A 15,359-nucleotide genomic window follows, 5' to 3' on the forward strand; every position below is an offset into this window, starting at 1 on the left:
ACCCAAAAGGACTCAGGTTTAAATGGAAGGCCACAAACTCAATCACGGAGGGCTGGAGTGGGCATGAGCACTCCTTTCATGGGTCATCAACGCGTCCTTTTGGGTGTGGACAGCCCTATAGATGAGGGGCCAGGGTCACGAGGGCCCCGAGACGAGAACAGTTGGTGTGGGTACAATAATAGAGGAGTAACATGTTTAAAAATAATGCAACAATGATGTGGGCGTAATACTATACACTATTTAGTACCACAGAGGGCGTGGAATGTTCATGTACGTAGGAAATGCTTGGACGTGTATCAAGCACTCTGATTGTGAAGGGTATAAGATGTGGAATACAATGGTCCATGTATTAAGACTGAATATCGGACGAACATGAAAAGAAATTCTAATATGTGTCGTTTTGTCTTCATTTACGTCTTTGTATGGAATGGATGTAGACATTTTGTACAACTTAATGATACAGGATATAATGATCAGTTACTGGAATGCCAAACTTGTACTGGTGTGAAGGTGTGTGTGAAATGCCTACAGCCCAAACCTACAGGCGGCGCGCGGGAGCCAGCGAGGGGGGAGAAGGGGGCAGGTTGGCTCTGCGCTGCGCAGCGATAAATTCTTAACACTAATGCAATACTGATTGAGTCTTTTTTCGAATGAGAGGATCACGCACCCTTTCGGGGCTTGAGCATTAGGAGATCATAACAGCTAGACTATATAGTACAGGGTCACGACAACAGGAGATCGATCATAGAGTCAGCGTAACATTCCAAAAGGTTAGTCAACAAAGATAAGGCAATAAAAGGCACATAAGTAGTTTTGGAAGCATTAGGAGCCGCGCCTCGCTCCGGAAGCACGGCGGAGGGAAGGCTCGTTTGCGACTGGTTAGGAAGCGCGTAGAATACATTCATATATATATCTTTTTTAGTAACAAATATATGTGGAATAAAAAAAAAGATGAGAATCACCACGAAGGAATCAGAGGGCAATAAGTGTTTTCACGGTACATACGACGATACTGCTGCGTTTTGGTCTGTGTGGTTACGACGCTAGGGCCGGCGGCTGCACCGACCGGGAGATTACGTGTTAGGTCTTCCCCACCAGCCTGGGGATCTGGGGGCGGCCCTGGGCGTGCGGCATCCGTGGGGTGGTATCAGAAGCTGGACTGGTTAGCAGGCCAGGAGATCACAACCCACTTTGCCGCACGCACGACTCCTGTTAATATTGGTTAGTAGAGGCTGGCGTCACTCAACACAATTTCTGTGCTTGCCTCGTGACGCCAGCCGTGGGAGCCAGGCAAGGTCGCAGCGCCCAGGCATAGCGGGGGCTTTGGCGTAAGCATATCATGTCTTCATTATGCTCTGCTGTACTTTTGACTAGACATTCACAAACCGCAAATAGAAAAAAAAAAAGGAGTAACTATATGAAAGGATATGATATAGTATATTATAATATGTGAGTTCACCCCGATAGTCTTAAGATTCTGAGGTGATTATCTTGCCATGCTTCCTGTGTGTGTGTGTGTGTGTGTGTGTGTGTGTGTGTGTGTGTGTGTGTGTGTGTGTGTGTGTGTGTGTGTGTGTGTGTGTGTGTGTGTGTGTGTGTGTGTGTACAACCAAGGCAGACTCCGGCCGGGCCTCTCTTCTTACTCCTGTTTTCCTTTTGTTCTCCGAGGCCTTGTTGATTGAGTAGTTTGTTCTTTTGTTTTCCTGTGCTCCTCGGCTCCTTGTTCTTCGGGAACATTGTTCTCCCAGTGGTGGTGATTGAGAGAATTGGTGAGGCTTCTTCGTGCAGCGCTGCTTCAGATTTGTGTAGTCGCTGTAGCGCGTCCTGGAATGATGGAGGGAGAGAGAGCTGGTTAGTTAAGGTGCAGAAACATTACATGCTGTAAATGAGAGAGAGAGAGAGAGAGAGAGAGAGAGAGAGAGAGAGAGAGAGAGAGAGAGAGAGAGAGAGAGAGAGAGAGAGAGAGAGAGAGACGGGGGGGGATGAGTAATACATGTGACACAATGAATAATGTATGATGTCCCAAGGATGTCTATCATGGCCCCCTTCCTTCCCTCCCACGCGACTCTATGCTTATCTCCCTCTTTTACTTTCCCGTCTGCGAAGGTAAACACGGCCCTGATTGCTTTAGGAGCAGGTCATTGTGTGAGGGACAAGCCTAAACTGCCGTCACGGGAACGGAGCAACTTAATACTGTCATCAGGAACGGTCCACCACCACCACCATGACATGGTGACATGGTGGTGTAGGTGCAGTGATATGCAAGAGAATATGTTTGGTGTGTTTTTCCTAATATATATATATATATATATATATATATATATATATATATATATATATATATATATATATATATATATATATATATATTTTTTTTTTTTTTTTTTTTCCTTTTTTTCAAAGCTGCCGTAAGAGATTTTAAATGTATCACTTCATGTTTGGTGAGAATTTGAAATATCAATACTATATAAATCTTTAGCCTGAAACATATCCCCAGCTCCCAGAATAAAATATAACTCTCTTTTCATCCCTCTAAAGCTTTTCTCCCACTTCCTTTCTATCTGAGTTAGGCCCATGACGCAAGACTCACTATTCCAATCCATTAAACGCGAGATCATGTAAGCCTCACTAGCAATTTAAATCAGGTGGCAGTAGCACAGTACAATCTCCGGCCTGGGAACTGTAGCTACGTCACGGCTCATGCCAATTCAACCCGCCCATTGAGCACACCGTCTGGGATGCACTGGTACCCTTTCATCTCGTACTCACCGGTTATTATTAGCATTAGAAAGTGGGAGCCCTTCTTCCTTCTTCAGAGATGGATGAGGGCTGGCGATATCTCGAGGCTTTATCTAGCTGCCGGGAAGCCGTGTGGAGAGCAGGGGCTTCCTTCCAGACGTAGCTGCATTTAGGAGAAGTAGAAACACCGCGGTAGTCACGTGGAACACTCATCAGGAGGACTGACGCAACACTTCCTCCTTTCTCAGTATGAGGTCCACGTTTAGCGTAGGCTTAGTGGAGCTGTGGCCAGGAGTGAGCTTCTTCAGGAGAGCTTGAGCGTGAAGGCCCGTGCGGGGTGGCGCCTGGGTGTGTGGGGCGGGGTCCTCTGAGTCATAGGTGTGATACAGACGGATCGGAGAACGAGCTGACCAGTAGAACATGGTATTGGAAAAGCATGACTAGATTTCTCCATTCGCAGAATCTGTGAAAGAAAAATATTATGTGTTAGTTGTGAAATACGTAACATTTGTAATTCATACCCTTCACCCTCACTAAGTCCTTTCCAATGTCCTTCAGTGGTATAGATATAAAGCTGCACCTCACTCACACTCTTCACTGGATATCAAATACTATACAGATAAAAATTTTTCATCAAAAGTTCCCTCTCGCCCCTTATCCCGGCTGTCTAGACGGCATTGAATTGAATTTCTCCAAAGCGTGGCCCGTTTCAATGGCCGCATTCAATGGACAGAATTATATTTTCCAGTTTTACAAAAGACGAGTTGGCGGGGAAAAAAGTTCGCGGCTGTGCAGGGAAACACCGTTAGAGCGGAGCATCCTCACGGAAATTTCAAGTGGTGCGAAGTGGTGATCCTTGCCGGCCGCCCGCGAGGCCCAGCACTCGTCATAAATGTACCTGAGCATAAATTCATATCAGATATAATCTCCGTTTCCTCCACAGGAGCACAAACGTGTCCATAGAGCAGGGTTGGGACGAGGAGCGGCGTGAAGGGAGAGATGGAGGGGAGGGGAGGAGGGGGTTATTGGGGATAGAACTACAGATGGGGTTGGTTGCTCACAAGTTCGAGTTGCCAAGCAGGATTAATGGTTTATGCCGCTGCGCATTTTATGCGTTGCATCTATGTTCTCCCTCGATGTATTTTCAGACAAGATTTCTACACAGTTCTTTGTAGTCTTGGAATCGTGGCCCAAACACGATGAGAAGGAGGGAGGCGGGAAATGCGGCGGTGTTGGTTATCGTGGCTCTGGCGGCCGTGGGACAAAAGCGGGAGTCTGGCGGGATACGGCCCACTGCACTACTTCGCTCCAGTGATTACCGCCGTGTTCGAACCCGTCCCCACGACCACTACCCTCGGGCCCCGCCTCGCTCAGGTTTCATCTCCTGGACATCTTCGCCTGGGTGGCTGCCTCGCGGGGGAAGATGACAAACATAAAAAAAAAGTAATTACATATGCACGCAGCGCATTGGTCACGTGGACATATTAGTTAAGAAGAGAGAAAAAAAAGATGTTACGGAAGTCGGGGCTCCCAGTATTTTCCTTTTGTTCCGTTTTCTTTCCTTTCTTTTCCTGTGGAACTGTTGGCAGAGGGCTGAGTCTGCGTGAGTGGGACGTTATGAGGAGGAAGACTACTCACTCCTCCACGCATGGCCTGCCAGCCTCAGTTCAATTGAAGATCAAAGAAAACTGAATACATCAATGGGGAGTTATTTGCATTCTGCCCCTGACTGAGGAACAATTGCTTGCTGCTCCTTGTGCTTCGTGATTTTCCCCTCCACCTCTTAACTTCACCTCCCTAAAACTTTCTTGTTCTGGAGCCTCCATCTGCTTTGCCTTCACCCCCACCACACCCTCACCTCTCTTCATCCTAATCGCACCCTATCGTTCCCCATTACCCGAGGAAATGACGGTCTTATGTGTAGTATTTATCGGCATCAGGTCACAGGTCTCGTGTGTGTGTGTGTGTGTGTGTGTGTGTGTGTGTGTGTGTGTGTGTGTGAGAGAGAGAGAGAGAGAGAGAGAGAGAGAGAGAGAGAGAGAGAGAGAGAGAGAGAGAGAGAGAGAGAGAGAGAGAGAGAGAGAGAAAGAGAGATCCAGCCCATTATGCGAGTAAAAAAGACGTTTAAATCAAACAAAGCGCACACCTCGCATACTGGAAGCAAGAAAATGATGGATTGTGACATTCTTTCGTAGAAGTGTTTGTGGTCGGGCGGGGCTAGGGACGTGTGCCGACTGATGGTGGAGAGAGAGAGAGAGAGAGAGAGAGAGAGAGAGAGAGAGAGAGAGAGAGAGAGAGAGAGAGAGAGAGAGAGAGAGAGAGAACGAACTATCCACGTACGTCACTCGTTTATATACAACAGGAAATCCCCGTAATTACGTGTTGAAAGGATGGAAAAAAGATAACTATGAATTACTAGGAAATAAAAAAAAAGATAATGAGATGCACAAATTACAGAGACCTTATCATCCAGGGGCTTATCGGCGCGATCCATATCTCTCTATCTCTTTCTCTCCCTATCATCCTCCCTAATGTGCTCACAAATGAATGCAAACCGGATTTCACTCTTCTCCCCAATGCTGCCTTTTGCTAGGTGTGGAAGGGAAGGGCTGCGAGAGTACGGCTATTGAAAGGTGAGAGGGAAAGGGAGAGGAAGAGAGAGGCTGGTGAGAGGGAAATGAGTGTGCTGGGATGGGTGAAGTGCAGGAGGAGGAAGAGGAGCGAGCATGAAGGCACGTGACGGTTGTCCATGAAGGGTGAGAGGGAAGTGAGAGGGTTGGGTCTTGGGAGTGGTCATGGGGAGGGAGGAGGGGAGAGAGGGATGGAGAGGGGAAGAAGGTTTAGGGATGGAGAAGGGATGATGGTGGAATGGAAGGCTTCACGCTCTCTTGGGATTTATGGATCCTGCTTGGGTCCTGATAGAAAGAGTGAGTGAAAGAAAACAACAAATATTTAAGATGAATGGCTAGAGTTTTTATTATATCTGTCTTGAAATGCAGGTATGGTTACTGATTTCCTTGTTATTAATCTGTGGAAGAGACTCGACAAGAACTAAAAGAATCATTATGTCTAAATATAAAGTATAGTTTAATAGAACTCTTTACTTGATTTCATTTATTTTATTCGTAAACGAATTAATTAGTTACCCACTAATTCCTGTATCAAAGTAGAAGTTCGAAGGACAGAGACAGACAGATGGTACAGATCCCCTAAGTTCCCACGTAGCTCGGTCAGCAGTCCTTTGGGAAAATATGACCAAAATTTATGTGGGCACATATGTTGTTGAGCAGCGTGCGCGGGACGGCCACCCTGGAGGCGCCACACAAAGGCGGACCGTTGATGGCGCTCACGGGTCCGCCCGGGGCTGCTTTTTCCTGAAATTTAGCGTTTAGCCAAAGGAAGAAGGAAGCCGTGGGCAGGTCACGGCTCTGCGATACTGGCGGAGCCTGGACTGTTAGAGAAAGGGAGAGAGAGAGAGAGAGAGAGAGAGAGAGAGAGAGAGAGAGAGAGAGAGAGAGAGAGAGAGAGGGATGTGTGTGGAACTGGAGTAGGAGAGAAAGACCAAATATTAAATATATGTTAGGGAATGGTGGATAATGGAAACAAAAAACCGAGGAGGGATTGTAGAAGTGAAATAGAGAAGAGAAAAGAATGGACGAGAGAGAGAGAGAGAGAGAGAGAGAGAGAGAGAGAGAGAGAGAGAGAGAGAGAGAGAGAGAGAGAGAGCTTATTCGTTACCACATCGTTGAAATCTCCACCAAATCCAACTGGACGTAAACGATCACCACAATATTATCCTGTATATTTTGCATCCTGGACCTGAAAAATAAAGTATAACACGAATCTTTGTCACGCACTTAAGCAACGTCATGTTGTAAGCATCCTAAGACCTGCTATCACTCTAAGCGAGGTGAAGACGACGGGAGACTCAGTAGTTGACCAAATTCCACTTTCTCTTTGGAACGGAAGCTGGTCCCCGGCTATAGGAGGGGGGAAAGTCGTGACTGTCCACTGGTCAGGGATTAGACCGTCTGGGGAGGGAAGAGAGTAAAGGACCGGTGCGCCTTCTACTTCTTCATTCTCTGCTTCTTCATTCATCATATTTCAATAGGAGGAAGTCCAAGAGATAGAGACTAACAGAGACAGTCTTTGCAGTGAATAGAAGCAGGAGGGAACTGACTGGTGAGGTGGTGTCACTACAATGCAGATTAATTGATTCTGGAAGTAGTGTTTTGCATGTGTTGTCCATCACAGCGGTGTGAGGGAAAGTAAAAAACCAGTAATATTGTGGTGAGAGCGTTCGAGGCACGTGTGTTTGTGGTCGGGAGGAAAGCGGATCACCTAACTTGCGGGTGTGTTTTAACAGCTTCTGTCTGGGAGTTGCCTGCTCCTCTCACCACTTCTCCATGCCGCAGGCGTGGCGTCGCTGCGTAACGTATTCCATGAACACTACGCTCAATCAGCAATACGGCAGGCTTATCTTCCACCGCTGACCTTCCTGCTCTTACTTTGCAGCGTGTCACGGCTACTATGTAAGATTCATGGCAGTAAACATCTCACGAACGACTCTCATCCCTTACGGCTTACGCCACTCTCACTGTCGTCTTGCTGGTCAACTCTTACTCTCGTTCCGTAGTACGTAGTACAACCTCGTGCCCCAACATATAACTTTCACTTTCGTTGTTGCAGTTTATTATCAATCGTGTTCGCAAATAATTAATATTTTGTCACTTGTGTTTTCATTTCACGGAAACTTGAGCTTAAGCACAACCATAACTTTCATATACAAGTATATATGTTTTCAGCATTACTGCAATTTTCGATCTTCGGGCACCTTATTTTCTTGTGTATTACTATAATCGCACGTTATTTACTACTTTTCAAGTTACGTCCTATCCTTTGTTTTATGTTTTAAGCTATATTATTGCTACCCTTACTTTTACCTAATTATGTATTTCATCCCATCTTACCTATACATCACACATTTTTCTAGATAGCTTCTGTAATATTTACATACACACAAGCTGCCCTCTACAAGACTAGACAAAGCTCCTGAATACTGACCTGCTACTGGCACTGCTGCCAGAGTGCGATGGCGTCGAGCAGCTCCTCGTCCTCAGGAGTGTTGACGGGGTCGTAGGTTTCCAGGGAATCCAGAGGGTCCAGGAGGGTGGTGGTGGTGGTGGTGGTAGTGGTGTTGTTCACAGGGGAGAACACACTCGTGACGTTGCTGGTCACTGTCGCGGTGCCCTCCGTAACGGAGATGGCAGAGTCAAAGGAGGGCGTCGGAGAAGCAGCAGCATCGCTGCAGGTTGGAGACACAGAGGCCGCACTCATCGGATACACTGACGCCGCCACTGGAGACACATTCTCGCTGTAGTAGTAACTTGGGTACTGTAAAACTCTGTACTGAGTCTGGGAAAGGGCTGAAGTGGGCGCCACTGCGTTGGTGTAGGGATGAGAGGGCGCCCTGGGAGAGGAAACAGCCTGTGAGGTGTTGACCAGATTGTTGGTATTCAGCATGAGAGCGTCGTGATCCTCCAGCAATTCCTGCAGGGAACGAATGTAGTCCACTGCTTGCTTGAGGGTCTCCACTTTGCTGATCTTCTTGGCCTTGGCAGCTCCGGGGATGTGCTGCCGGAGTGTCGCGAACCCGTTGTTGACTTGCTTCACGCGATTCCTCTCTCGTGCATTGCGGCGCGCCACTGCCACGGGCGCTGGCGACACAACGTATCCGACGCCAAAGTTGATGCGTCTCTTACACTTCACAGGCTCAGGACTTGGTTCAGATAATTTCCTTTTGACTCCCGTCTTGGGCGGCGTCAGTGTGGCAGGAGAAGTGGTGGTGGTGATGACTGTCACGCCCTTGGTAACAGTAATACCCTTGTGTGGGGACGGCCTGATAGGCACCAAACGCTGTGTGGTGGTGGCCGACATCCTGCGGTACTGACGCGTGCGGCACGAGCGGCGGACCTCTACTAACTACCTTAAAATTCGTAGCCCCTGTATTTGTAACCTCGGCGGGTTAGGCCACGCCCACACCGCCAGGTGATCACCGGCCCTGGCGCTGGCAAGGACATTCGTCTCACTACAGCACGCCGTTCACGTCACTACACAGCAAAAAATATACATCTTGTGAGAAATAAATGTTGTATCTAAGTAAATCATTAATATTTTCAGAGAAAAATAACTAACTGCGTATGGTTTTAAGGCGTTCAAGTCACTGCGTTGGCAAGACATGGCAAGTAGCGTCGGCGCGTGGCTGGGCGCGCGACCGGGGCGCGTGCCAGCGGCGTGGGGACCTTGGGGCGCGCCGCCACGCGAGCACACCAGTACACCAACACCACACCTCGCTATACTACTACTACGCTCCACTCAGGCCACACACTCTCCCCAAGTTCACGGCCACATGAGTCACAGGCAGGCAGCAAGGCGCCGGCAGAGGAAAAACTCACTAGGCTTCATGAGCGATGTATGGAAGGAGGGCAGGGCCCCGATGGGGAGGGACCTCTGCGTAGCGGGGAGTTATCAGTAACCAATACACACACAGCATCTACAGTGGATGAACATACCATGTTGGTCGTGGTGATTAATTTCATTCTCACCTCGTAGTGCCAAGAAGCACAACCTCATGCTCCCCGGTGTCACAATCGTCGTATACCACAATGTATTTCCCACTGAGGCACACACACACACACACACACACACACACACACACACACACACACACACACACACACACACACACACACACACACACACACACACACACACACACACACACACACACACACACACACACACACACACACACACACACACACACACACACACACACACACACACACACACACACACACACACACACACACACAACAGCATATAGCACCAAACAAGCAGGAAAGTTTTTTTCTTCTTTAGGAACCGTTTTAAAAATACTTTATAAAATGTACAAAAATAAATAAATAAACTAGGTAAACTTAAATGTTAGAAAAAGTTCTCATGATAACCAATTAATAACGTCTGAGAGAGAGAGAGAGAGAGAGAGAGAGAGAGAGAGAGAGAGAGAGAGAGAGAGAGAGAGAGAGAGAGAGAGAGAGAGGATCAAAACTTAACTCTGACCTAGAACTGAAGAAGCTCCAGAGAGAGAAAGAGAAAGAGAAGCTGGATGAACGAGTAGAGAGGGAAAGTTCTGAGCATAGATGGGACCGAGAGAGACGCTGCCCTACCCATCCCAACGACAACCCTTTAAGCAGATACCCTAATAATGGGGCACGGGGCAGGAGGCAGGTTCTATATGCACGTGTTTTCTCCTTTTTTTCAAGTTTAGGCATAACAGGTACAGCTGCAGCCCAGGTAGTGGCGGTGATGGTGGTGGCGGCAGTAGTGATGGTGGTGGTGGAGGGGTGAAGGAAGAGGAGAGAAGGAGAGGGAGGAGGGGGAGCGTGCAGCTGCCGACCCTTGTCCCGCACTACACTGGCATGGGGGGACTAAAGGCAAGGGAGAAGGAGGGAGAGGAACAGAGGAGGGAGGATGAGGAGTAAAGGAGGGGCAGAGGAAGGGAAAAACGGAGAAGATTGTGTTGAGGTAGGGATGGAAAGGAGGGAAAAGACGAGAGAGAGAGAGAGAGAGAGAGAGAGAGAGAGAGAGAGAGAGAGAGAGAGAGAGAGAGAGAGAGAGAGATTCACTCACTCCGTCACTCATAACACACACACACACACACACACACACACACACACACACACACACACACACACACACACACACACACACACACACACACACACACACACAGTCCCACCTGAAGATCGGTCTTTGAGCTCTGAGCTCGCTCCATAATGGGGAAGACTGGCTGGGTGACCGAGATGAATTACACACCAATATATATATATATATATATATATATATATATATATATATATATATATATATATATATATATATATATATATATATATACAGAGAGAGAGAGAGAGAGAGAGAGAGAGAGAGAGAGAGAGAGAGAGAGAGAGAGAGAGAGAGAGAGAGAGAGACGCTGGGAAAACATGAAAGAGAACGAGCCGCAGTGGAGGTCGTACTTGAGAGATTAGGACAAGATAAGATAGATAAGCCTACACTAAAGCCGCTCACTGCGACCACCGTGCTGACGAGGACGAGCTTTATGCTTGAGGACGAGTTAATGTTCGTATCTTGAGAACGAGTGTCTTTCTATCTCGAGGACAAATTACTGTCACTACGAGTTGTTCCTCCAATCGTGAAGAAGAGTTTGTCCTTATCTCGAGGATGAGTTGCTCTTTCCATCTTGAAATGGAGTGACTTTCTCCTCGAGGGGGAGTTGTTCTTTCCGATGGGGAATTACTTATTGTCGAGAAAAAGTTACACTTTTTTGGGTCGAGTTGCTCTCAAAAGAAGGAAGGAAAAACATCGTAAAAAAGATAATGAGGCCACTGTCAATGTTAGAATCGTATTTCTCTCTTTCTCTACAGATGTAAGGGTGTTTAGAATGTAAACAACCTTTGTAATATTGTAACTTGAAATGCATATAAAACGAAAACGAAAATAACTAGCAGGTGATCAGGGAGGGTGGCAGCTGCTCGGCCCGCCTCGGAGTCGCCTGGACGCTCGTCCACCTTACTCGTGGACCCAGTCCCTGCTCGTCATCCCTAAGAGATGCACCACGCCGCGCTGCTCCTCCCGCGTGTCCTTCAGCACAGCACATTGGCTCAGATTGTTTGCGTGCCTCTCTATCTCTACTGAAACCAATAATGCCGATAATGCTCTATGAACTTATTTAAATTTTCTCTTTTTTTTGCGACATTGATTATATTAATATCATGCATAATGTTCAGCACTTCTACATTTATTTTCATCAATTAATAGTCATACCGTCTATCTATCCATATATCCATCTCTGTCTATCTATCTATCTATCTATCTATCTATCTATCTATCTATCTATCTATCAATCTATCTATCTATCTATCTATCTATCTATCTATCTATCTATCTATCTATCTATCTATCTATCTATCTACCTACCTACCTACCTACCTACCTACCTACGTACCCACTTTCCTACCTACCAACCTCTCTCTCTCTCTCTCTCTCTCTCTCTCTCTCTCTCTCTCTCTCTCTCTCTCTCTCTCTCTCTCTCTCTCTCTCTCTCTCTCTCTCTCTCTCTCTCTCTATATATATATATATATATATATATATATATATATATATATATATATATATATATATATATATATATATATATATATATATATATATATATATATATATATATATATATATATATATATATATATATATATATATATATATATATATATATATATATATATATATATATATATATATATATATATATATATATATATATATATATATATATATATATATATATATATATATATATATATATATATACACACACACACACACACACACACACACACACACACACACACACACACACACACACACACACACACACACACAGAGAGAGAGAGAGAGAGAGAGAGAGAGAGAGAGAGAGAGAGAGAGAGAGAGAGAGAGAGAGGTAGGTTGGTAGGTAGGAAAGTGGGTACGTAGGTAGGTTGGTAGATAGATAGTTAGAGAGATAGAGAGAGAGAGAGAGAGAGAGAGAGAGAGAGAGAGAGAGAGAGAGAGAGAGAGAGAGAGAGAGAGAGAGAGAGAGAGAGAGAGAGAGAGAGAGAGAGAGAGACTGTATAGCCTCAGGCTAAGGAGGGACGAACCTGTTCAACTCTACGGGACGACAAAGCCATGGTAGACTATTGACGTGTGTGTGTGTGTGTGTGTGTGTGTGTGTGTGTGTGTGTGTGTGTGTGTGTGTGTGTGTGTGTGTGTGTGCTTGCGTGCCTGTGTGTATGTATGTGAGCACGTGCGTGCATTTGGATACATATGCATTCATAGATGTGGACGTATGTTTATAAAGATAAGTACTGTATAAGTTCTCTTCACTTTCCTAAAGAAGCAAGCACATTTCTGATGCAGAGAAGAGAAGATTTGGAGTGATGGAACAGGACTCGTGCCGGTGCTGGACAGCTGCTGGTGTTGGCAAAGTGGCGAGGTGTTGGTGTTGGCAAGGTGGTGGTGTTGGTGTTGGCGTGCGGAGAAGAGAGTGATGATGATAAGGTTCTGCTGATGAAAGACACACTTCATCCTGCTTGCTCGTAACGATGGAAAGAGAGGGAGAGAAAGAGAGCCCTGGTACTTACAATTAAAAATAGATTGTCTTGGTGTATTTTGCAGGTGTTGTTATTTCCGTGACAGCAAAGGGGTTGATATGTGCAGGGCCTTCGCTCGTTTAGAAAATAATAAATGAAAGGAAAATGAATTTTTTTTTTTGCAAAACAATACATTTTCTGAGCGTCATTTACGCTTGCTTTAAGAGATCGCTATACGTCTCTCTCTCTCTCTCTCTCTCTCTCTCTCTCTCTCTCTCTCTCTCTCTCTCTCTCTCTCTCTCTCTCTCTCTCTCTCTCTCTCTCTCTCTCTCTCTCTCTCTCTCTCTCTCTCTCTCTCTCTCTCTCGCGTGCACGCGCGCGCGCGCCAGAAGCCACCGCCTGTGTCTGGACAAACAGCCAAGACTAGATCCATTACCGAATGGGAAATGTTACCAAAAGAATGTGTGCTGACCTGGTAATGGATGGAGGGGCAGCCAGGCGCGGTGGTGGTAGTGGTGGTGGAATTAAATAACTCTGCTTTCAAGTATCTAAGGGTAAGAAAGACTCGGTGCTTCGTCAAATTTATTTATTATTAATAATATTTTCACTACACCGCTTCACTGCTCCTTCAGTTCTTGTATTTATTTAATCACTTCAATTTATTTTAATTCTTGTCTACTCTCCTCCTCCTCCTCCTCCTCCTCCTCCTCCTCCAACTCTGCGTCCTCATCCTCTTCTTCTCCGACTGTGATTTGCCTTTTCATTTTAATTTACTTCACCTCCTTGTGATTCCCCATCTCCTCCTCCTCCTCCTCCTCCTCCTCCTCCTCCTCCTCCTCCTCCTCCTCCTCCTCCTCCTCCTCCTCCTCCTCCTCCTCCTCCTCCTCCTCCTCCTCCTCCTCCTCCTCCTCCTCCTCCTCCTTCCTAATGACAACCACCACCACCACCACCACCACCACCACCACCACCACCACCACCTACACCCTCCCTCCTTCCCTCACCTGCTATCAGCCGCTTATGGTTGCGGGAGTCGGTGATAAAATAGCGAGGTTTGGCTGGGTCTGGCCGCGTTGTCTCATTTGGAAGGTAGTGAGGTGTGAGGACGATACCCTCGACGGGGCCACCTTCTGCTGCTGGTCTCCCTCTTCCACTCTTCCTCATTGTCTGACTGCGCTTTGTTCTCCTCCTCCTCCTCTTCCTCCTCCTCCCACTACTACTGCTGCTGCCTCCTACTGCCTCCACCACCACCACCACCACCACCACCACCACCACCACCACCACGTTCAACTTTGTTTTTAGTGATTTTTTGGAGTGTTAGGAGAAGGTTGTGGTGGGAAGTGTTTTGTGCTTGTTTATGTTCTTATTTCATGGTTCTATGGTGTTCGGTTACGTTCCATTATTTTTTTTTCGTTATTTTTATTTTTTATTTTTAGTGTGTGCGTGTTTTGTTATTGTTTTATTTTTTATCGATGTGTTTTTGTTTTCTTGATTAATTCTTGTTTTATCACTTACTATTGTTTTTAGACGTTGCTTTATCATCATGCTTTAAATTTCTTTGTTCATCTTCTTTTCTATCTCGTAATTTTTCTCACTCTGTTATTAATATATTTGCTTCATATTTTTGATGGGGGTTATGTATTCTTGTTTACTGTATTCTAGATCTCTTTCTTCATTCTCGTATCTGATATTCTGCGGTTTCATTCTTGGTTATTGCTTTGTATATATTTTTTTATTTTTTTTATTATTTTATTCAATTTTTTTTTTATTTTATTTTTTTTTTTTGGCGTGGGACAGGGAGTGATGCATGATCTTGGCGTGTTAATCTTGGTTAGTTTCTTTTTTGTCATTAATATTTATACACTTCTCTTTTATCATTGAAGGAGGAAACTCTTAATTTTATCTACATATTTTGTGGTTGCTGGTTTTATGATTAATTTCTACTTACCGTTATGTATCTTAGCAGCTTAGGTGTGTTTTTGTTATCTTTTTACTTTACTTTGTTCGTTCCCTTATTAACATTTGGTTGGATTTGTGTTGTTGTTGTTTGATACTTCGTGATTTCTGTTGTTTCTCTTTTACTTGTCTTTGTCCTTCCTTTCAAGAGCTTTTATTTCTATTTTTTTGTGTGTTCTGTCTTTACTTCCATGTGGCTCATTATTCCCATTTAGTAAGGGATGCGTTTTCGTTTGCTAAGTTGTGGTTCCTCGTTTCGTTCCTCTGTTTATTCTTAGATAAAAGTTCATTGATCCTAAGTTATAAGTACTCATTTTTAGATCATTTTCAACCTTTCTTTTACTTCTTACACACTTCATACTTTACCTGTGTTTCTCTCGTTCCTTTCTATCATGTTTCGCTTTATTGTAGTTGAAGTATGATGCTACCGTTCCTAATTTAGAAGACCAATGTCAAATGTGTATAATCTTCCGT

General features: G+C 45.4%; 1 protein-coding gene and 1 long non-coding RNA gene across 4 annotated transcripts in view; one reads left to right on the top strand and one right to left on the bottom strand.

Moving 5' to 3' along the window:
- Positions 1-8,731, bottom strand: part of LOC123505029 (achaete-scute homolog 1a-like) — an 8,849-nt gene extending 118 nt beyond the window's left edge. Inside the window, exons 1-3 of the mRNA XM_045256041.1 lie at positions 7,804-8,731; positions 2,770-3,202; positions 1-1,824 (exon numbers count right to left, since the gene is read on the bottom strand). The exon at positions 1-1,824 is cut by the window's left edge and continues 118 nt beyond it. Coding sequence (XP_045111976.1) covers positions 7,807-8,676 — 870 coding nt within the window. The 5' untranslated portion in view covers positions 8,677-8,731 and the 3' untranslated portion in view covers positions 1-1,824; positions 2,770-3,202; positions 7,804-7,806. The remainder of the gene's footprint in view (positions 1,825-2,769; positions 3,203-7,803) is intronic.
- LOC123505030 overlaps positions 1-15,359 on the top strand; it is a 184,282-nt gene that overhangs the window by 13,466 nt on the left and 155,457 nt on the right. The gene's annotated exons all lie outside the window — the stretch shown is intronic.

The sequence above is a fragment of the Portunus trituberculatus genome, chromosome 17 (assembly GCF_017591435.1).
Source record: "Portunus trituberculatus isolate SZX2019 chromosome 17, ASM1759143v1, whole genome shotgun sequence".
In the NCBI taxonomy this organism is placed as follows: Eukaryota; Metazoa; Arthropoda; class Malacostraca; order Decapoda; family Portunidae; genus Portunus; species Portunus trituberculatus.